The sequence below is a fragment of the Apis florea genome, unplaced genomic scaffold, assembly GCF_048593485.1.
Source record: "Apis florea isolate Af1SG1 unplaced genomic scaffold, ASM4859348v1 contig_3158_pilon, whole genome shotgun sequence".
Classification (NCBI taxonomy): domain Eukaryota; kingdom Metazoa; phylum Arthropoda; class Insecta; order Hymenoptera; family Apidae; genus Apis; species Apis florea.
Window position 1 is genome coordinate 5,904,967 of NW_028256713.1, and position 24,680 is coordinate 5,929,646.

At 40.0% G+C, this 24,680-nt stretch overlaps 1 protein-coding gene across 4 annotated transcripts in view; it reads left to right on the plus strand.

Moving 5' to 3' along the window:
- Positions 1-24,680, plus strand: part of nmo (serine/threonine-protein kinase nemo) — a 181,859-nt gene that overhangs the window by 114,390 nt on the left and 42,789 nt on the right. For all 4 annotated transcript variants that reach the window (XR_015292417.1, XM_086909601.1, XM_086909602.1 and 1 more), the window contains exon 4: positions 18,612-18,718. Coding sequence is in view for 3 of the 4 variants with exons in the window: in XM_086909601.1 (XP_086765727.1) it covers positions 18,612-18,718 (107 nt within the window). In the remaining variant the exon portion in view is untranslated. The remainder of the gene's footprint in view (positions 1-18,611; positions 18,719-24,680) is intronic.

Sequence of the window (24,680 nt, forward strand, 5' to 3'; positions counted from 1 at the left end):
AAAGGCTTATCGTCGAGACTTCCTCTCCTTCCATTAATTCCATTGCCGGTTGAAATGGCGCGGATCGATTCTAATTCCATCTACGTGGAAAATTCAGGGGGCGTGCACTCCCTGGTCGGAGGCGAAGGAAACTTGGCGCAACGAGCCCAACTTTGGTGAAAGCGACTGTCTAATTTCTAATTAAAGAGCCCGACTAACCGCACCGGTCTCGTAGACGATACGTTAACGAGATTACCGGTTAATACAGTGCTATCGAATCCCTCGATCGAGCCGCGTGAATCGGTGAAGTTTCCTTCGATTCATCTTGATACTTGCGTTGAACAGGTGAAAAGTCGTTCGGATTATTTAGACGCGAATTACTTTGATCGTTCGAACGTGAATCGATCGAAAAGCGTTGATACGTAGATCGATAGATGGAGAAACGACAAAATATATATATACGATTTGACGGCCTGATCTTGGAAACTCGGTCTAATCTGCATAAATCGAAAATTCGATGGCCCGTTGGGGAGGCGATCCCTCCAAGACGCTGTCTAATTTCTGATTAAGGGCAAGAGCTTGATTGGATGAATACATACATAGGGGAATACGAAAGACAAATATGAAACGATCCGCGACCGATTTAACCGTGTTTACGTCACGCTCGTAATACGACTTTATTTCATCTTCGAATTAATTATCTCTAATCACAAACTGTTACGTGTGTAAAAAAAACGACGCGACTGTCTCTACTTTTCTCTCCAAAATTCCCCTCGATTCAAATCCAAATCCATCATCGTTCGATCGAATCGACCCCTTTCTCTCGAATTACCTCATCGGTCGAGCCCAGCCCCCAGATGAAAACCGACCTTGGCGAGGGGTGTCGCGACTCCGGTCGCAAACCGCCGTCTAATTCCTAATTAAGGAACCCGCTCGATTAGCTCGCTTTCACCCGCGGCTGCGACCACCCCCGCGGACCCATGAATACAGCATGGCGGCCTCCAGTTGCTCGATGGCAATCATGGATTATTAATGCGCGCACCGCACCGCTATTGATAGCTCGATACCGGTGCCATTACGATACCCCACCCTCTGCACATTCGATGGTCTCTCTGGTTTGCTCGACTCCGTTTACACTGTTGCGCGATAATACAACCTCCTCCTCGCGGAGGAGGACGATCGATGGATCGATCCATTTTCGGTGGATGGAGGATGATGGAAGCTTGCGATGATAATGGAGGATCGTGGTTTCCGAGTTTTCCACTTGTTTTTCTCGAAACCCGCGGTTTCCAGGATTAATTGCAACTGTATATAATTGAAACTGTACGGGATTCGATTTTCGATCGTGAAACGAATTAATCTTTTCTCGATCGGGCTCGTTTTCTAACGAAGAAATAAGGATTGTTGGAAGGATTCTATTCGCAAATCGGATATATGAGAGTATCCTCGAGTTTTTCCTCGCGAATTTGCTGGGGACACGCGAGCCCTACCCGCACTGGGTGCACCCTCGATTCTTGCAACACGATTCTTAAACGAGGGACAAGTTTTTCGTTGATGGACGTCGATGATAGGGGCGGACGCAATGAAACACCCTTATGCGGGTTCTTCGACAACTGTCTTGCGTCCATTTTGTCAAAAAGATATCGTGTATCGTCGATTCTTGTACGTATTCCAGAAAACTCGACGAATGTATATAAATCTTCAATAATACTCAAAATACTCCACAATACTCCATCGAATATCAGTTCAGGAAACAAGGAAGGAAACAATCTCCTCCTTCATAAATAAATTCTTGTTCCTTGATGATAAAAAAAAAAAAATGGAAAAATTTAATTTTTCTCGGCCAGATATTATTATAATTGGAACACGGAAATGGCGCGTATCTGCCCTGTGTATTAGGCTGTGTATCGCACGCCCACGTTAAACAAGTTTCGATTCAACTCGAGTCAAACACAACTTTGACTCTCGCTTCTTTCTCGGTCCTCTCGTTTCTCTTCCACGCTCGTTGTCGCTTTCCGCTCGAGGGAGAGAGAGAGAGACTTTAACGCTTTCCAAGCCTTCGTTCGCGGATCTCGATTCGATGGGAACGAGGCAAACAGAGAAAAAGAGAGACGTCTCTCGATCGTGTCTTCGTGATTAGTCACGAAAAATTTTCGTATTCGAGTAAATGTTGCTTCTCCATTTTTTCGCGTTTTCTAATCTCGCCTAATTCGAGGTTAAAGCAAATTTTTCTATTTCAAATTTAAAGAACCCATAGGAAATATTGTAATCGTGGAGAATATGATGTTCGATGCAAAATAAACACGAAATAGAATTTGTAAATAGAGACACATTTACGTAAATTTTTCGTAAATGTGCAAACATCTTTCCAGAAGACGAATGTATCTTGGGATTGATAAAATTAATTACAAAAACTAGAAAGAAAATCCTCCATCTTCTTCCTTTTCGCAAGCGCGAACCATTTTTTTTTCTCTCCCCTCTACGATTCTTCAACACGTGTCCGGCATTGTTGCGTCAAGTCTCCAAGTTGCGTCACGTCGCGTCATCGATCGCCACCCACGCACGGAGATCGAAGACACTCGCGAAAAATCGAACGAAGAGAGGGAGAACGGCGATCCATCGGGTGGGCAGACGTTCTTCGTTTTCGACCTAGAAAACGTTCTTTCTCACCGGGGAAAAAAAGATTTTCCCGCCCTTTCTCCCCGCCCACGCGCTATTATGTTTCCATCTCTCATCGTTCAAACCGTTCGAAACGCCGTCGATCCATCAGCCGTTTGTCTCTCGATCGACCGCTCCATCGAAAGCTTTGGAAAAGATGTGGGGGATTGTTTTATTGGATGGTGTGGAAGCGATTGTCGGGTACGCGTTTGCGTATTAACGACAGTTTGCCGTCAGATTTTAATACAATCAAAGCAAAGCATAAAGCGTTCTCGGTGGCGTTTCGATCGCGTTAATTAATATCGGTAATTAATATTAATTACTAATATCGCGTCTGAGGTGTTGAATTAAACCTCCTGACCGCGTTCAATTTTAATCGATATCGATCCCCACCTTCGCTCTTTCCACCTTCTTTCCATTCCACCAATTTCCATCATTTCAATTTTCGATTTTCAGTCTCGCTCATCTTTCAGGATCGTTTGAGTCTTTCTTCGAAAATTTACTTCGAGAATCGTCAAGTTGGCCGATATTTTTCTTTCTTTCTTTCTTTCTTTCTTTCTTTCTTTTTCGAAAGGAAATGGAAAACGGCGAGAAGAGAGAGAAAAGAAGTCGTGTACTCCTCGCGCGTGGGTGCGAGTGCGCGCGAGTTTCCCACGCGGCGTGGAGAACGAACGAAAGGTGCTTACGAAAGACGAGACGCCTTGTCGTATTCTCGGATTAGCGAGTTCCACGTGTAAGTAAGTAAGTAAGTAAGTAAGTAAGTGCATACGCAGGTGGCCACACTGTTAAACGCACTGCTGTGCAACGCCTGTTTCCTGATCTTCGCTCTTCCATTTTTCGGCCAATTCGGTGATTATCCATATTCGATCATCCTCGAATGAAATTAATAAAAAAAGTAAAATACGCCGAAAATGGTCCTTTTGGTCTAGCATCTTTGTTACCATCCACGAGAAACATCAAGAATCGAGCGAATTTTTCTTATAAATAAATGCCAAAATGCATACAGCAATGCAAACACGGTTTGGGCTGGATAAACAACTAGCGACACTCGTGTGAAAAAAAGGAAATCGTATATGCATACAAAATTATCGAGGCGATTCTTCCTCCAAAGGAAGAAGGAATCCGTTATTCCAACTTGTTGTTTGCTTTCTCTTATTTTTCGCCAACCGATCGACGATTATTTATATAATCAGTTGGATGGGATTGTCTAATTAATTTCTTGTAATCTCTCTGTTGAAACGTGATCTCCTCCATAGAGGAGATTATTCCCGGGCGTTTCTCTTTCTCGGCTCGAATCTTTCTCGTCTTGGTCTTGAAACTTGCAATTAAGTTTAAAACTATCGTTTACATAAGATTGTTCAAAGTAGTAGTGGTAATAGTAGTAGTAGTAGTAGTAGTAGTAGTAGTAGTAGTAATAGTAGTAGTTAAGTTCGTACTTTCGGTAGCTTTTACGACGCACTTTCCAAGTTTAAACTCGTAAAAAAAGGAAAAAAGTTGGAGGGGGGACGATATTCGATGATTCACGACATGGAATAACGAAGTTATGGATTGTTAGTTGTCCACGTTTTATTGCGCCGATTCTCACGACTTTTACCGCAAATTTTTCTTTTTCTCCTCTTCTCTTTTCTTTCTCGAGATTTCAACGCGAGAATACAAGGAAATAGAGCGAGACTGGCAAACTTGTTCCTCTTCGAATTAACGGATAAAACGTCTCTCATCTTGCCCCTTAAAATCCATCATCTGTCGACGAATACAGAATATTGGGGAAAAAAAAAAAAAAAAAGAATCCAATACTCTAATACACTTACATAAACAAGATCCTATTGTTTCGACGTAAAGTCGAACAATAAAATACGAATACAATTAATTTTAATATGAATCTACTGTAACCTCGCGTCCGAACAAAATTATTCCAAAAAAGAGAAGAAAAGAAAGGAATCGAAATTGGATGGAAAAGTTCGAATCGAGTGGAATTCGAATCAACGTTCTCGCGAAGATATTTCCGGTAAAAGAATCCGGGACGGATGGATCACAAAGACGGAATATCCGGATTTCGTAAATTCGCGATAACCGTTAGTGGATCTATTAATTGATCGCCGACATCGGGCATATACGGTTGTTCATTAGAGCACTCATTAAGCGGCGAGCAGCTTCCCCGCCCGGCTTATTACGCGATTATCGATAGGCGTGCACGCAGACCGATACGCGTGCTTAGGCCTCGTAACGAGGGGGGAGGGGCACCACCCACTTTCTCGTTCGTTCATGCCTCTGCATCCACCGATGTGTCATTATATTGGCCACGTAACAGTTGTTGTTTCGATCTCGATTCGGCAGAAAGGTTGGATCATGTTGCGTTTCTTGATCACGTTTTGATACCAATATAGCAAACATGATCGAGAAAGGTGTCTTTGATCTTGATTATCATTTTCTCTTCTTCGATTCGAGTGATAATTTTTCTGGCGACAAGGGGAACAAGTGTTTTTGTCGGCCTAGTCTGGTTAGATATACAAAATCTATTAAACTGTAATTTAAAAGAAAGTTTGCTAGTCCTTTTGACGATCCAAGCAACTCTCTCCGCCCTTTAAATTTCAAATGATTTAAATTTGAACCTGCAAACATATAACGATTTAAATTTCAGATTTAACGAGATAATTTCTCGCGCAATTACCGCCCCGCAGTTCGCAACATTATGTAACTCAAAATCCACCCTTTCCTCCCTCCAGAGAGCGATTCGAAAATCCCAATTTCCTTCTCGATAGAGCAGACAGGTGTGTATAGGTGTGTGTGTGTGTGTGTGTGTGTGTATAGGCAGGTGTGCGTCGATACCGCGTGGCAAATCGAATTTCTACCATGAAATCAGGCCAGTAACGGCGTAATAGAAATTCATCAGCGACTATAAATTAATTTCCCGGGCGAAACTTCGGCTGTCATCGAGCCAACACCGATACAGAGTCACGCTCTCACGTTTCGATTGTTTCTTCTCTTGTCCGGGAAAAAAGAGAAAGATGGTTTCAATTCGAATTTCGAATTTCGTTTTCGGGAAGAACGAAAGATGATTTATCAAAGATCGGAAGCTAATCGGAGCTATTTATTTCGAAGGAAGAATTTTTGGGAAAGAAATTTAATTAATTGAGTGAAAATTGTTTGATAGTTTGGTAGAAAATATAGAACGATTTTTCGAGAAATTTTTTTTAAATTTCTCTTGGAGATGGTTTCCATTTTGTGTAAAGTATACTGTTCGAGTCGATAAATGGTTTCACCATCAGGATCAGGTTGGTTTTTCGTTTGAAATGGTTCAAAGAACTATCCGTGGATCGGTTTTATTAAAAAAAAAAAAAAAAAAAAAGCGAATGAAAAAGTATTTTGATTGCGCGAAAGAGAGTATTTTTTTTACAGTTGTAATTCTATTGCTCAATTTTAATTGCTTCTGGGAAAATATCTATCTATCGTCCAAACATTTCTCATTCTCGATTTTCAAAGAAAATTTTAACGAGTGCGAAAAGAAATTGGTAATCAAAATACTTTCTACTTCTAACACCCGTTTACCTACGTAAACGTAGCTATCGATATACATTTCTGTAGAAAGTCCAATTTATTTTTTCTTTCAAATTCAAACTTTAAATAAAACAATAACGAAAGTGATGCGACGAATAAGAAAAACGATCCGACAAGTTGAAAGAGGGAGGAAAAAACGAAGTGATTCGAGAACGAAAGAGATTTATCGGTCGTGTGCATGCCAACGAACGAAGATTTAATCGCGGAACGAGGTGTTCCTCGATTGCGTGTGCGTCGACGATCGGTCGGAAACCGCCAACCTTTATTTGGCCAAATTTCAATTCACCCCCCGATGGAGGTCATTTTTCGCGGCACGTTGATTTTTCCCGGCTCGACGACACGTCCCGTCAAATTGCCCTGACCTCAAAAACCTCACTTTTTGCCCTTCCCTCCCCGAAATAAAATAGAATAAAATAAAACGATCGCGGAGAAATGCGTGTAAATAAATCTCTCTTGTTTCTTTTTTTTTTTTTTTTTTTTCAAAACTGTGGTAAACATGACTTTCATAATTTAATTCGAAATTTTATTTTATTTTATTTTATTTTTTTTTTTCAAACAAGAATTTCCGCTATTCTTCTTCTAACAATTTCTAACAATTTTAGAAAACGTGGAATTTACGTACACGCTTTGTCGTTTTTCAATCGTGCCCGATTCGAGAAAATGCGAAATTCGAAATGGTTCCATTTTTCAACGATGAAGGAAACGCGCGATTTGCATTCCGCCATTTTTCAACAACGCTCGATGAAGAAAATCGAGGGAATTTATTACGTTATTTTGCCATTTTTCGACAACGAATTTTCGAACGATAGCGAAAATAAATCTAAAGTATAAATCTATTTATTATTCTATCTCTGATCCGTGAAAATTCGAATTTTGTTATTTTCCAATTCGATTAAAAAAAAAAGAAAGAAAGATATGATATTTGAATTTTGCCATTTCCTTTTTTTTTAAACGACGACGAAAATAAATCTCTAAGCTACAAAAGATCTGAAGAATCGTTCGTAATTTTATTTATTTATTTTTTTCATCTCTGAAAATTTAAATTTAAATTTTTCAATAAATCCTCGACCCAAACCAAGACTCAAAGGAGATCCACGAATATTTCCAAATTTTATTTTCTTTCGTCTCTGAAAAATTGGAAAATTTTGCCATTTTCCAATTTTTTTTTTTTTTTTTTCCTTTCGACAAAGAGAAAATACGAAATTTGAATTTTGCCATTTTTTTTCCCCCCCCTCCTCAACAATATTCGACAGCGAATAATAAATCCGGATCGCGAAGCCAAAGCGTTAAAAGGGATTATTTATAGGCAATCAAAGGCTGACGGATCGCGTTTTAAGGGCAGTGAATGTAGGGAGGAGACATCGTGTCCCGTGGGAGACAGTGTTTCTTAATAAAGCCTCGAATGACGTCACGCGACACTGTGGAAGAAAGTCGATTGGGAATTCTGGCTTAATAAGGTGCGCGTCGAGTCCTCCATTCGATCTCTTGAACTTTGCGGTCCAACGTGTAGATCGATTCCGCGCTCCAAATTGAGCGAATCGTGCCCTCTTATCCTCCTCCCATTCCGCCTCGAAATAAACTCGATACGGTCTCGCGACGCTATCTCAACATTTGTTTGTATGTACACGCCTCTCACGCTCTCGAAACTCTCTCGCCGGGATTTTCGTTTCTGCGACGAGATAGGAATAAATATTAGATTAGGAGGAAACTAGTGTAAAGATATTTTCCTCAAAAATTATTCCTCCTATACGCAACGATAATTGTTCTGGATATTGGATCGAAAAGAGTCATATATAGCCAGGGAAATGGAATGAATTTTTTGGATATTCAATTCATCCGAGAATACTTTTCTCTCTCTCTCGTTTCGCGACGATTCAAATTTTTCGAATTTCGAAAATAATTATCCTCGAAATTGGAGATTGAGATCCAGAATAATGGGATAGTGTCTTTGTCTACGTTTAACTCTGTCCGACTATTTGCTAATTTTCTCTCGATTTTTCACGGGAAATTTGGAAAATTTCTATTCACGCTTTCGTCTTTTCTTTTCTTTTCGAAAACGATCGAAAACAATCCTGTTCGCCACGCCGTTAATCTCGGCCTGTTTAATCTCGCGTTGAAACCGTTGCGGCACGATGTGGCGCGACTTTGAAATGATTCGCGCAAATGATTCGACACGGGCGTCGGGAACGATTCGTGACGGTTATATTCCTCTTGATTGGCGGTTAATATTAAACTCTCCGATTTCTCGGGCGCTCGCTTATTAACCCTTTCTGGACGAGAGATGGAACGGGTGCGAGCAATCTTGATTGCGTTCACAAAATCGTTATAGAACAGAATCGACTTTGCCTGAAACAGAAACGTAGAATGAATTAATTATGATATAAATCTTTCGACTTTTCATTGATCAGATGTGGTCTTTCTGAAATCGCGATTATTATTGTTATTTTTTCTCGATACACAATTCAGATTTCAAAAGGATCCAAGAGCATTCAAACGAGAATCATCTCACAAATGATTAGAATCGAGGAATAAACGTTAAAAATCCCAGAGGGGGGTTGGTGTCGATTAAAATTCTCTTCTTGAAGTTCCTCCCCTCCCCCCTCCTTCCCTCCCAACTTTCTCCACTAGAAAGAGCGGAACGAGGAGGGGGGGGGGGGGAGGAAATCTACAACTACGTTGGCACGACATATCCGGATGCACACTGTCGGAAAGAAGCGAAAGAGGGAGGGATATTCTGAATAAATTTTTTCAGCGGCGGTTAACGACTGCGAATGAGAGAAGGAAACCGTGAATTAGGGAAAGTGGGGTGAGGAAAAAAATGGAATTAATCGTGCAACTTTTCTCTCCGGTTGACTTTTTTTTTTTCTTTCTATTATATGGGCTGAAGAACGTTTCAACTTTTCAACTTTCCATTTCAAAATTTTCCTCCATTTCCCCTTTTTTTGGCCAACAACATCGTAAGTATAATTTATTGAAAAATATTTTATCCGGAATGGATTCTCGAATATGAATTCACGAGGATAACGCAGCAATGTGAATTTGTAAGTGGATTCTTAAAAAAAAAATCGACGCCTATATATATTCATTTCGAATATCGATCCTATGCGTCGTAATTTATTTTTCCTCCTCGTAGAATCGTTTTTCATTAAGAGTTGTCACAATAAGGGCGCTCCACGAGTAAACAGAGATATAAAATTAACAAACGGGGGAGCGGGGAGGGGATAAAAATAAACGTATGAAAATGAAAATTGAATTCGAACGATGGAACGAGGTATATCGCGACTAATGTACCTCGAATAATAATAATAATAACAACAATAACAATACATTTAAACATTGATTAAAATTAAAATTAATTCGTTGATCATTGATTTTTAATTTCCAAAAAAACAAAACTCTCTAAATCTCGAATTTTATAATTGCATTGTCAAAAAAGTAATTGCGATAATCGAACGACGACGCAACGACAGAGGGAAAAACAGAGGTGTTCTCTATACACGTGTATGTGTATGTGTGCGTGCGTGCCTCGAACCGGAAGCATCGATTGCAACTTCCTCTCTCCGCCTTAGCTTCTCCGCAATGTATCGAGTATCGTGGCCGTGTATCGATCGTGGTCTCGCGCAGTTTTTGGCCGGAGAGACCCGTCCTTTGTTTCTCTCCTTTTTTCCTCCTCTTTCTCTCTCTCTCTCTCTCTCTCTTTCCCTTTTACGCCTTACTCGTTCCTCCGGTATTATTTAAAAAAAAAAAGAAGAAAAAAGCCGTTGGCTCGAATTGCTGAAACCAGATTTGACGATCCATATTTTATTTTCATGCGAGCTTTGAACTCCTCCACTGCCTCGTGCTCGATTCTGTCATTCGATTGGCGTCGCATTCTCTTTTTTTCTCAAACAACTTTTTTACCTCTCTCTCTCTCTCTCTTTCTTTTTTTTTTTGATTAATCGAATGACCGTGTTCATTTTTTCATTGCGCTCCCAATCGTTTAACTGTTAAACTTTTCATCGAACGAAAAAACTGTATTTTTGTCCACTCGAATGACGATACATTCTTAATCGAGAAACAGGATAATAAATAATTACAAATACTCGTATCATTCCAAAGTTCGAAAGAAAAGAATTTCAATCAGAAAAATTCAAATTGCTCGATGATACCTTTTCCCTCGACGAAGAGAAAGAAAGAAAGAAAGAAAGAAAGAAGAAGAAGGATCCACCCCTGTTGCATCCCTCGCCAAAATAAGGAATCTCATCCAACACCAAATTTCCCGAGTCCTGTTCGAAATTTCGAAAATCGCCCGTCCTTTCCTTCTCTCGCGCGAAATCGAGATCAGAGATTTCGAGAGGAGGAGGAGAGGGCGCAGGATTTGCGGTATTTTTTATGGAGGGACAAGAGGAATCGGGCGCACAAGAATCCCGGAGAGACCCGGCTGGTTCCCAGTGGTTGTTGTTTGCCCGTTCGAACTCGGTTGACCGGTCGGACGAGCCGGATTGGCCTTGCTCGAACACCTCGCGCTCTAAGCCTTCATCATCGTCCTTAACTTTCCTCCCTACTCCTCTTCCTATACTCCTCCTCTTCTTTGTTATCCTGCTCCTGAAGAAAGAGATCTGTGACGATTTTTGGCCAACATTTCTTCGTGGCTTTGAATTCTTCTTCTTCGAGTCGACGGATGTACGCGACTTTTTTTTTTTTTTTTGGAAAGATTTGAGAAATCTTCGTGTAAGATTCGTGGCTTTGGATGAGATTTTGAGAGGATGTCGTGTCGTGGTTTCGTCGATGCGGGAAGAAGTTCGATTAGAGGATTCGAATCGAATTGAGCTAGCAATATCGATATTACGCGTTTAATAACTTGACAGTTAGTGGATCTTTAGCAGGAAGATCGAGGATTCGTGGCGTTGACAACGGGCTGCACCAAGAGGTTTCTAAGTTGCGTGGAAACACGTCCCTAGTTATATAATTCACCGAACTGGTGGTAATTGGTAGTTGCATCTTCAATCAATGCGAGTACATCGTTCTATAATTCTACTAAACTAATTAAATTACAATTTAATTTAATAACGAAGAACGAGATTCAGAAAAATTCGAATCCACCATTCTTCGTTACGAAGCGAGTTTCCAAATCGAGGCGAAATACAACTTTCGCTCCATTCAATTTCGACTTATTTATTTATTTTTTTTTTTTTGCAAAGAATTTAAAAAAAAAATACACGCACAATCTTTAAATATGTATCGATCAATTAAAAGACGAGAAAATTTGTTCCCCGTGTGAAGCTTTCTCGAAGAGTCGTCGAACGTTCCAAGGACCAGAAGTGAAGTTGGAGCGAAGAATCCGAACTCTTCCAGGTTCTTCTTCTTCTTCCTCCTCCTGCGGAGGACCGGTATCGAGGCGCGTACGAGGGAGGGGCGGGCGGAGGAGAGGAGACAGGAGAAACGGCAGGATACTCGATTCCCTTCGCGTTGGGTGATGCTAGGGGCAAGTCGCTTTGTCCAGGAACCGGTCGACGTGCCTACCAGGAGGCAGACACGCATCGATCCGCCAATCGCCGACACTCGAGAAACCGCCAAACCTTCCTCGAAATCATTTTCATCTCGCGGAGGGGAGGAAATTGAGAAAAAGAGAGAGAGAGAAACGAAAGGAAAAATGGAAATCCATCATCTTTTCGTCCAGGAATTCGGATGTTCGAATTTTCGTTTCGTTTCGAAATCGAGATTACAACATTTCTTCGTTTGTTGTTGAGGCGGATTGGTAATAGCTCGAATTACATCATCAGATTTGGATATTGATTCATTTAATCGCGAGGATCGGCGCGAGTTTTTTGGCGAGGAGGGAGGGATGAAACGGTTCTCTCGCGCGCTTTCGAAGGGTGGAAAGGTGGATCAAAGGGCGGGTTGATGACTCGAAACGACGAGCGAGCGAGCGAGCGAGCGAGAATTAATAGCAGGGAACACGTGAGAGGTCGAGGGGGGGAGGGGTTGGATGGAGGCGAAACATGGAAGGAAGGGAAAATATTGCGGTTTCGATAAGCTTTATTTGTTGTGGAGGTGAAAAGCTGTGCCGGGATGAAAAACGGGAGGAGGGAGGGTTGTGCGAGTGGAATAGGAGAAACGAGGCGAAGAGTGAAAGGTGATTGAAAGTTGGCGAATCAAAGGTCTGTGAAGAATCGGGGACGAGGAGGAGATGTGTTTGGGTTTAGGTTTGCGCGTCATTCAGAAAAATTCGTTTCATTGAAAAATATGGGAAATGGTGGAACGGATTGGCGCTGTTTCATAACGATATTTCAAATTTATCACGTTTCGAGCGAAATTTTTTAATCGCGCTAATCACCAGGTTATTTCAAGTTTTATTTCTTCGTGATTTTTTTTTTTTTTTTTGATGGAATTAATCTTTTTGGAATTTTTTCCCATAACTTCAATTTGTCTTATCGTTGTACTAGTTTAAGTTTCGTTTAAGTATATATATATATATATACGATTAAATTATTTGCATGAAAAATCACGACGAAGGATACGTCTCTTGGAATTTCTCGATGGAAAATTCGAATTGGCGGATCCATTTCACGCTCGTTTGTCAATTGCTCTTCGCACATGCTCATTCTCCATCCTCTTTTATCCTCTTTTCTATATCGTCATCTTTCTTCCCTCTCTTTTTTGATCAAAATTTTTCATCTTTTTCCCTCCTCCTTCTCTTTCTTAGTCTATCTATAATTTTCTTCTTTCTTCACCTTTTCTTATCTCTTCACACAATCATCGTTTATCAATTGCTCTTCGCGCAAAAATTTATCAATCCCTCTTCACACGGTCATTCATCGATTCCTTTTCACACGCTCATTTATCAATTCCTCGCGATACGATCTCCGGATAACGCAAATATTTGCCCACCCTGTTAATATTGATAATCTATGCTAATTGGACAACGTTAATTGATCGATCAACTAACCAACCTTATTAGAATAACACGTTACCCCTTTTGTATATACACCCTTAACCCCTCGTCGTACGTCAACATCCTTTTATCCAGCTTATAAATGCTTCTCGTATTTTTCGCGACAAGATTTCCGAACGAAGCTAGATCCCCCGTTCGATATTTACACGTTACACGAGAGGAATCTCTATATAATCAATCGTCGAAAAGCAAAAGGAACGATTACGAATATAATTGAAAAAAATCATTTTCCCTGTTATTTTTCATATATACTCTTTCCAACGATTAATTAACACGGTTGCACAATTTTCGATAAGAAAGATCTCTCGAATTCTTCGATTCACCCAACTTTCTCACGATCGTACGTGACGATGTAACGCTTTTATCCAGAGAGAGAGAGAGAGAGAATTCCGCGTATCAACCTCCACACGCGTCGCCCATTAAGCACTGTCGTGGCCAGGCCCGATCCCAGCGAAAGTGCAATTCGTTACCTCGGCTGGAACAATAGCATCTTTTTATCCGGATCGAATCCGCGCGATACCAACGCTTTCTTTCCTTCTTAAACCCTTCCTCTTAAAACCGAAACCGAACCTTTCACCGAGCTATCCATCGATCCACTATCGATCCACCCTCCCTCTCGTTCCTGTAATTTGTTGCGCGGGCGTCTCTTCCGGGGAGGGGGTCCCGTAAATCGCTCTATTAAAACTCACGCTCGAGGAAACTCGATCGAGGTTGAGGATGGATATACGCGAGGAAATAGATTCGATTAATTAATCGCAAGGGATCGCAAGAATCATTGGACGTAATACTTGGACACGATTTGACATATTTTTACAATTTTTTTCTTCCTTTTTTTTTTTTTTTTTTGCGAACTAATAAAACTTGGAAAAGACTCTGCCCCTCTCAAAATTTTTCGAACGAATAAAAATGGAAAAACTAATCCAGTCGTCGCGTTCACGTTCACGTTTTTCGTCGTTTTCAATGGATTCGAATATCGCGTGCGGTTGGTGGATAAACGAGGTTCGTCGGGCAGATTGTTAAGCTTATCGAGGCTCGAACGATTGTTAAGAGAGAAATGACGGTTGTTTCTTTCTCTCCCTCTCTCCCGTTTGGCGGATCGATCGGGGAAGATTGATGGCGACGCGGTTAAAAGTGTCTCGATGGCACTCGATCGGGTGAAAAGCGGGGCGGGGGGATGGAGGCCGAAACGCGATTAAATCTCGCCGCGAATTCTAAATAATACGTTGAAAGCGGTGCGGTGACCCTTGGCGCGCGATCGATCAGGCCTCGACAGAATTCTCTTCTCCCCCCCTCCTCCGTCGTTTCGCGGATTCTCGGACGGCGATCATTTCGCAAAGATTTTTACCACGAAATCGCGCGCTCGAAAAGTTGCCCGTTTTATTTCATCCCCTTCTTCCCCGCCGTTTGATAGAATTTTATTTAAATTTTGACGACGAACCATCAAATTCTCACGCGAATAAAAATCTGTTCGTTGCTCACGAACCGCCCTTTAACACCAAACCTACGGTCAAATGATCGTTTTTGATCGCATTTCCTTTAGAATTTCTTGTATACAAAGTTGCTGTATCGCCATATGACTTATCGACTCTTTCTATAACGTAGATACAACCCATTTTTCAATGTTCACAACTTTCTGCGAATTGTTTACTTTACGAGTCCAAATTAGCTAAAATCTCTTTCTATATTAAGATACAAATGCTTTTTTGACCGCTCATGATAGGAATAGGTATACATGAAATGTCGGTAGGTTTGGTGTTAATATCTAATATCGAACAAGGATGGTCAAGAAATCGAAATCTGCTGCTACAAATTAAAAATTTATCGCTTCGACCAATTATTCAATTAACAAAATCCCAAATACGTTCCTCCTCTCTGGATAAGATATATCCATAAATTCGAAGATATTCGAGAAAGAGAAGAGCTCTCTAATTAACATCCACCCACCCAAAATTCCCCTGCACCCACCAACGAATCGATCAATCGCCATCCTCGGAGGAACAGGTTGCCTGCCTGCCTCCCCCTCCCCCTTATATACATACACACATATATACACGACTCCTGGTGACCTCGAGGACGCGCGAACCGCTCGATTCCCGCGAAAATATCCGTGAGCGGCGGCCGCCTCGCCATCCTTCGCCTCGGTGTGGATGCACCGTCGTCGCCTGGTACTTGGAAATATCGCGGTTGAAGAGGGCCATCGATCGTATATCAAAAGGCGGCAGGAGACAGCGTGGAACGCCGGCAAAGAGGCTCGCGCGCCTAGGTGTTCGAAGCAAGCCAGCCGGCCGGCCGGCCGGCCAGCCAGCCAGCCAGCCGGACCAGTCGACTTGCATACCGCCAGCCCAGCTTCGCGGCCAGCCTCTACCTGCATTCCAACCTACCAGTCGACCTCATTCCGCCATTATACTATTTCATTCTCCTCTCTGCCTCCCCCCACCCTCCCCCTGTCTAGCTCTATCCTCGTCCCCACGCGCCGTCTTTGTCCATTCGTGTGTGTGTGTGTGTGTGTGTGTGTATGTGCGTGTGTTTAATGTTCGCGGTGAGAGAGAGAGAGAGGGGAGAGGAAAGAAAGGAGATTTCGAAGGACGCGAGGAGAGGAAGGAGTTGATGATGATCAACGCGGAGGTGAAGATCACGTTGGGGAAGATTTTAATCGTGGGTGATTAATGATTGTTCTTTAAGGGTGGGAGGAATTAAAGGGCGAGGTATCGAAACGAGATCGAAAATTCTATTGTGTTTCTTGTTTGGGACTTGTGATTAAACGAAGGGAAATCCCGGTCTTTCTTGGATATCGTGAAAGTGATTCAAGGAATTTTAATATTTTAATATTTTAGGAGGGGGAGGGGATGGAGGAAATGATCGAGGGAATTGTGTTAACGTCGGAATAAATATTGCGAGCAATTATGTGAAAGAGAGAGAGAGATAGAGGAAAGGAAAAATATATATGAAATATCGTAGAGAGGATAGGTAAATAATCTGCGTGAATATTATAACTTGAAAGTTTTATGCCCGGTTTAAATCCTCCAACTGGTATCTGGTTTTCTTTCTGGTATTCACGCGCCTGCATTTTACTCGTATCTTATTTCCTCTATCGAGTTAATTTAATTCCTTCCTTCGTTTTTTTTTCTTTCTCTCTCTCTCTCTCTCTCCCCTCTTCAAAAGCATACCTTTGAAACGTAGATATCGTATTCGATAAAAATATTCGTTCGTAATAAACGAGCGTGTTTAAAAAGGGGTCCCTCGCAGGAGATCTGCAACAATTTTGCAAATGATCACGAAATAATCGTTGTATTATAATTTTTAAAAGAATAACATACAAACGTTCACCGTGTTACACTTCCAATTCTCGAAAAGAGAAAGTTCTTCCGCATACAAATTCATCAAAATTAACAAGATCCTCCTCAAACATCGGTCCTCTTCAAATATTGGCCTGTAATACATCGTTCTACAATTACGTTCCATTCTTTGTATTTGAGAAATATAATCCATAACCCCGATATTTTCCATATAAGAGCAATAATACACACAAACAAGGAGCTCGTATTAAATTCAATATTTGTATATTTTTTTCTTTTCTTTTTTTTTTTTTAGGACAAATAAAAAAAAAAGATAAAGGCTCCCTTCTTTGAACATCGATCTATCGACACACATTTCTACAATTACATTCCCATTCTCCTCGTGTTTAAAACTCGAGATTTGTTCCACAAACCCTCAAAAAAAAAAAAAAGAAAAAGGGAAATCTATCTAAATCTAAATTTTCGCGACACACGATCCGCAAAATTCGATTCCCCGAGTTCGAATTCAAGTTCAAACGAGAAAAAAAAAAAAAAAATCCAGAAAAGGGAACAATAATCGAAAAAAGAAAAAAAGAAGAGAGCATCCTCTCGTTTTGGATCCATAGCGGAAGAGGATCTCGCGCACAGATGCAGCCACCCCCTCGTTCACTTCCGGCATCGTTCAGGTCGCGCAAAAACTTCTCGAGTGGTTTTTTATCGCCAAACTTGCCTTCCACCCTTTCTTTCTGGCGCGGCTCGTCGATCGAGATTCCCTTTCTCTCTCTCTCTCTCTCTCTCACGCGAAATTACCGTGGAAGAGAGAAGTTGGAGGGGGTTGGATAAGTTTCTTGCGAACAAGGAGCGCTTGTGATTACCGTGACTCCGGTAATTGCCCAACTTCACGGCTGCTGTTTTTCCGTGTACATGTTTGAGGATCGTGATTTTTTTTTTTTTTTTTTTTTTTTCCTTCTTTCGCGTCCGCTTCTCCGTGACTCGTGGATTAATCGGCCCCTTCCATTCGAGGCTCGTCGAGTAAATAGAATTTGTTCTCTTTCCGCGTGTTTTGACGTAATATCTATAACGGACATCTTTTTTCGATTTTGTTTATTCGCGCGCGTCATTCGGCGCGTTGATTGAATGATTTTATTTTTTAAAAAATACGTATTTACGAAGAATCCGTGTCACACAAGATTCTTTGGCCATGGTCAATTGATTTGTAAAAATACGAAAAGATATAATATAATTTTTAGATCAATTTTCTAATCGATTTGCTCGACTTTTAAAAGGATCGTGCTCCTTTCTTCCATCCCCTGTTTAAAATCGCAAATCGATATCCAAACACAAGAACGATTAAATCGAAGCGAAAAAGTTGGAGGAAGGGAAGAGGAAACGCTTTTATCAGGACAGTTGACGAAAGCCCCTTTCCCACTATTGTGTCCTGTTGGCCGGTGTTAACTTTCTCAACAAGTTTTCACCCCGTAAATTACCCCGCCGGGTTTATTAAGGCCAGCTACTTTCGTCACGGCTCCACGTCATCGGGCTCGATTCTTCTCTCTTCCTCCTTTCCACGCCCTCCTCCTCCTTTGCCTCTCCTTCATTTCGACGGATTAACTCGTTCGAGGCCGAAGAGGGAATCCATTAAAGCCGACGATTCCCTTCTTGCTTGCCAGATTCATTTCGATTCGATGAATATCGACCAATTTTTTTGTTTCAAGGTATCGATTACATTTGAAACGATGATGGATCGAACAATTCTAATTTCCTTTGGCGTGGAATACGGAAATTTTATTCCAGTTAGTTTGAGGGATTTAAAAATTCCCCAGCTTTTACAATAATTCCAATCTCCTTTATTTATCGATTAGTAATTTTGTGATTAATCGATCCAATTTCCTACAACAATTCCACTTCCTCGTGTAAATCTCGTATACTTCATCTCACTATCAACGATTTTAGAGTAATCCAAGTATATGATCCAGTTTCAACTTCAATTTCCTAACATGCTCGTGTATTATATTATATACACGCAAGTGCAACGAGAATTTTTTCGAAAGAAAGGGATCAGTGTATTCCTCGGTGAATAAATGAAATGGAAATCTAGCTCGAGATTAGTTCGAATTTGCCGATATTCGAATATAATCGAGAGATCAATTGATACAATTTCAATTTTGGACGATTGTTGGTGAATTCCTTAACGAAAATAACGAAAACAGATACGTGATCACGGAGCTGCTTCAGAGCGATTTGCACAAGATCATCGTCAGCCCTCAGCATCTAAGTCCCGACCACATCAAGGTCTTCCTGTACCAGATCCTCAGAGGTGAGTGAAAATGTTTCTTTCTTTCTACCTATTCTCTAAATATTCTCTTTTTCTCTTTCTCGTCCAATTGTATACAATTAAAATTTCACACCCATCAATTTTTTCAATTAGAATCGATTAGAAAATTAATAAAGATCTCGAGTCGATAATATTCGAACAATCGAGTAACAAATTCAACAAACGCGAAATTTTGCCGCGACTATTTTCAGAGACGCATACAACTCCAGATACAACTATGACTATGACTCAAACCTCGTTCACTCGTGAATCATCGCTAATTAATTCGAAAACCCGATTACCCCTGTCTGTCGACAATTAATCGCAATTCGATAAATCGTACACGTATCTCCCTTCTTTAATGTATCCTAGCCCCAAGTTTGAGTGAATTTTCGAAAACGGGGCACCGTCTGCGACGGATAGACGCGGATGATTTACGTTTCGTTCCGCGAGTTTTTCACGAGCGTCGCGTGAAGGCTCTAACTTCGAAGAAACTCTCAGTATATGTATATATGTATACAGAGAGAGAGAGAGGAGAGTATTCGGCGCGGAGGCCATTTTGTCGGAGCGAGCCTTCTCGGTTCGTTAGCCACGAGTCAATTTCCTGCGAGCCTCCGAAACGCAATGATTTGCATGCTTTCCTGCTTGTATCGCGGAAATCGCGCCGGTTTTTTTTGCGAAAATATACGCGAATCGAAGGAGAGAGGGAGAGAGAGAAAAAATATGCGATTTCGTATTCGCGATTCTTTTTTCGAAAATTTTTGCACCGTGATTCTACTTTTCCTTTCCTTTCCGGAGGAAAAAGGAGGCGACGAAACGTCGAATGTTCCGTCTAAATTTTTCTTTCGAATTCCTTCAACTCGAAATAAAAACACGTATTAATTGAAAAATGGCGGGCAGAAAAGTTGGCGCGGTTTAAATCGATCAAACGTAATCAAACGCAACATTTTTCTCTCTCGTCTTTTCTTTCTCGCGATTATTCTCTATCTCTATTCGATCGAGGAAAAAGGAACGCAACACAGGAGGAGAATAAATAGGTTCCTCTCGAGCGAATCGGAAGAATTTCAGGAAAATTTCGAACGATGTTTTCTTCTTTAATTCGTGTTCCAATCCAATTGTTCGAACCGAGACCACGAAATAATCGTGAAAATCGTTCAATGAACAAAAGTTTGATTTCGTTATTAACACGCTCCGCTACTCGCTCTCTCTTTTTTAATAACAATAACCGTTTAATTTATTTACAATTAATCTAAATTAATTTACTCACCGAACGATATTATAATATTCGTTCGACGGGAGAAACACGACCGTACCGCTCGGCGTCCGGAAAACGACTCCGTTCGAAATCGATATTTCGGATATAAACAAACGAGCGAATGTTGTCGTTTTCCGTGCCGCGGTTCGTGTAACAGTATTTATATGTAAGAAATATTACAGAATATTTGCAAAACTCTCTTTCTTGATTCCTGAATAATTGTTTATCGTTATTTTTTTTTTTTTTTTAATGCATCTCGTATCGAGTTTAAATTTTAAATTTTGAAATTAATTATTAATCTTTCTCTCGTCTCGATGAACGTTGCCACTCGCGCCATTAAACAAAAATTATAATGAAATATAATATACAGAATATTTGCGGAACTCTTGTTGTTGACTTCTGAGTAATTGTTTATCGATATTTTTTTTTTTAATGTATCTCGTATCTCGTAATATTTAAATTTTAAAATTAATTATTCATCTTTGTTGCCATTAAACGAAAATTATAATCAATACCCGACAACGAAAATCTGCTTAACAAAAATCTGTAACGGTATGTAAGAAATATTACAGAATATTTGTAGAATTCTCGTTTTCTGTAATAATTGTTTATCGATATTTTTTTTTTTTTTAATATATTTCGTATCGGGTTTAAATTTTAAAATTAATTATTAATCTTTCTCTCGTCTCGATGAACGTTGCCACTCGCGCCATTAAACAAAAATTATAACGAAATATTACAGAATATTTGCGGAACTCTTGTTGTTGACTTCTGAGTAATTGTTTATCGATATTTTTTTTTTTTTTTAATGTATCTCGTATCTCGTAATATTTAAATTTTAAAATTAATTATTCATCTTTGTTGCCGAAAATTATAAATCAATACCCGACAACGAAAATCTGCTTAACAAAAATCTGTAACGGTATTTCAACAATGCAATTGATATCGAGTTATAAATAATAAACGTTACATATCATCGTCGCTGTTAATATCGCTGTAAATAAATATGAAATCGCTCTAGAAATGATTTCTACCAAAAATTTGCCGCGGTTCGTAACAGTGTATTAAAATAAAAAGCATCGTAAAAAAGTAATCGAATTTCTAAAACTCCCCGATTCATTGTTGACTTTTCAATAATCATTATTCATCGATATTTTCAAAAAAGAAACGCGATTCCCTTGTGAATTGAATTTGAAATTTTAAAATTAATTATCAATTCATATTTATTGCTTCAACTCGTTCCTACTCGCACCATCCAACAATCATAACAAATACTTATCGATTGTAAGTCAACTTAACCAAAAATCTACATGATTCGACGTAATAAAAATTGAGTGTAAATAACAAACCTTGTGTATAAACATGGCATATCCAAATATTATCACATTGCTGTAAATTTATATAATTTTTATCGAAAACCCACTTTTCCATTCTTCTCTGTTAAATAAATCTGACGTTAAAGGAAAATCACCGAGGAAATAAAATAGAGGGTAAAGGGAGCGAGTGAAAAATCATAATTTTTCCACGGGGATGGAAGAGAGAGAAAAGAAAAGATTAAAGAGAGAATGCGGACGGAAAGTGAGATGGATCGTTTCGCGAGAGAAACGCAGCTTGGAAAGCTTGGCGGTGGAACACGAGTGGTGGTGCGGTTAGACTTTCAAATGAGGAGGGATTTAGCGTTTTAACAAAGAAGCAGAAACAAATGGGGGGGGGGGAGGTATATCGCGGGGAATGGCGGGGGTTGACGACTTCTTCTTCCCCCGCCCTCTTGATAACAATTATCGTTGCGAGGAGGAAAGGTTCCGTGGTGGAGAAACGAAGCAAAGATCGAGATCGAAATCGGGTAATTTTTGATAGTATCCCTGTTGCAACTTGTGCAACGCTCGAGGTCGCGACGAGAAAATCGACGGATTTTTATGGGGTAACCATAAAAAAACCGTTTTCTTCAACGGTTATCCGTATTTTTTTTATCGAATTTTAAAGAAAAATTATTGTCATTAATCGTTAAATCGTACCCATATTTGTGTATGCATAAATATTAATCCAAGATTGATCAATTAAAAAGAAATAATTATTTCAAATATCTTCCAATTATACACTCGCGTTGCAACGAGAAATTTGTAGAAATTTTTGTACAAAAAAAAAAAAAAAAAAAAGAAAAGATCAAGATTGGATAAATTTAATAGAAATTAAGAGAGAGGGAATGTTGGGATTCCTGGAAATTTGAGAAACAGAAGAGGAAGAATTTCCCTCCAATCGGGATTTTCCCAATTCTCGAAACTTTGGGGAAAGATGGGGGCAATATCGAATACTCGAGGATTAATTAATCTCTATTTCACGCGATCGTATCGCGTCTGAAAAGTTCCTCCATTTGGAAAACTCGTTGGCGGAATGATATCGATTTCCCGAAACCTGGATAGGTATCCATTGTCGGGATGAGGGTGGATTTCTTCAGAAACTCCTCTCGAGCGAAGAAACAAGAAGAAGAAAAAGAAGAATAAGAAAAAGTGGATTTCTTTCGTGTTGTTCAAAGAAAAGAAAACGAGTGTATACGTAAATCCGAATGATTCGAAAGAGAGGAAGAGAGAGGAAGTAGTGGATAAAACTTCTTCTTCTCCTTTTCTTCTTCTTCTTGTGAAAATCTACGTATCTTGCCTGGAGGGTTGAAACGAGGAGAAAGAGTAAACAGGATCGTTTCTATTCATCCCTCGAGATCATCTCCACGACTTCGACTGTTCGTCGAATTACGCTCTGCCCATCTCTCACGTTCTCTGACCTTGTGCGTCTGACGAGTCACGGTCTCGTTCTCCTTTCCACTCGATTTCACCGTGCTCACCCTAATAAGACGCTAATTTTTCGTCGGTTCCTCTCTCCACTTTGTATATATATATATATATATATAAGAATTCTTGTCAAGCTACTCTTTTCCTTCTTCTTTTCTTCTTCTGCCTCGTTCAGACTCTTGTTGTTACCCGACTCTTAACCGGAGCCTCGAATTTCACCCTTGGTGTCTTAAAAAACGACGCAAGTCTGTCGAGGAGCTGGTCGAAGCTAATTTTTCACGTACGAATTTTATATATTTTTTTTTTTTTTTTTTTTGGAGGATATTTATTCTTCTGGAAAACCAAGTTTCCAAATATAAAATTATAAAGCGAGCTTAGCAAGATTTTTAGAGCAACATCTCGTCGGTGGGATCTACTTTCGAGTCGACGAAACAAATGTTTTCGATCCACTTGGTGGATTATTCATCGAGGCTTAGTAGCAGCAGTAGAGGCTGTTTGCGCGACATACTTTCCTATCACGATGGAAAATCGTCGGAACGATCTGCAAGTCAAGCGTGAAGTTCATTTCTGCTCGCGCGATTGCCGATCGATTGCGCGGCTCCGCTTATGAAACGAGAAGAACTAGCCATTCCGTGCTTAATTCTCTTGTAAAGTAGATCTTCTTTTCCTTAGTAAGAAACTCGTGGAAATATCGCGAGGATGAATTGTCGATGATTATCCAAAATAATGCGATATTCGACGATTGTAAATTCTAAAATCACAGAAATAAGTATAATAAGTGAAATAAAATCCAAACGTACATAGTCTGATCTTTCCAATATCTATACATAGGATATCTATGAATAGAATAGACGCACACGCGTATGATTAAGGAGGATGAGGCGTTCAAGGGTGAGTACGAGAGACGCAGTAGTAGTTCTCGATAGTTTTCGACGAACTGTTAAGAGAAATGTTCCCCAGAAAGACGTATTACATATGTATGCGGGTTACGTATATTGCCGTAAGAGAGTTCCATGAACTCTCTATTAACGTCATTAACCGCGTAACTTTAGAAGCATTTCGAAGAGTTTCAACCTCCCTCCCCATAAAGACTTTTCTAATATCAGAGGTATTAATACAGTTGTTCCCGCTACACGTTTCTTTTGAATTATTAATCGTTTTCCACGAATCATTCACGATTCACAATTAATGTGCTTAAAATGTCAGAGGTATTAATACAATCGTATCCAACGTATTTACCAATCTACACTACACTTTTCTTCTGCATTATTAATCATTTATATAACACAAACTTGGATTATTAAAAAAGGAAATCTCCGCCCTAATGTTCTTAAAATGTCAGAGGTATTAATACAATTTCAATCCAACGTATTTATCAACGTATTTATGCTTTTCTTTTGCATCATTAATCATTTACGATTTACAATTAAACACAAACTTGCAAAATGGATTAGCAAAAAAAGAAATCTCCACTCTAACGTACTTAAAATATCAGAGGCATTAATACAATTATATCCAACGTATTTACCACTCTACATTTTTCTTCTGCATTATTAATCATTTATATAACACAAACTTGTACTGGAAATGGATCAGTAAAAAAGAAAAAAAGAAATCTCTCTGCTCAACACCTTCTCAAACGTGGTAATTTCTCAAATCGATCGACAGAGCATAGAGAAGCGGGAGGACGCGCATCCCCCCCCCCTCTTCAAGCGAAATCGTCGCCCGTAATTATTTTGAAAAAGTCTGCCCCATCCTCCCCCTTCCTCCAACTTTGTCGTCGTCGCCCGGTCGCTCAAGAATCCCGAGTTAATTAAACCTGTGACCGTCTCTTTTCTCAAAGCGGAAGCTCGAAAAAGCATTAAAAAAAAAAAGAAAAAAAAAGAAAAAAAGGAAAAATCTTATTTTAAAGCGGTCGTGATTCTTT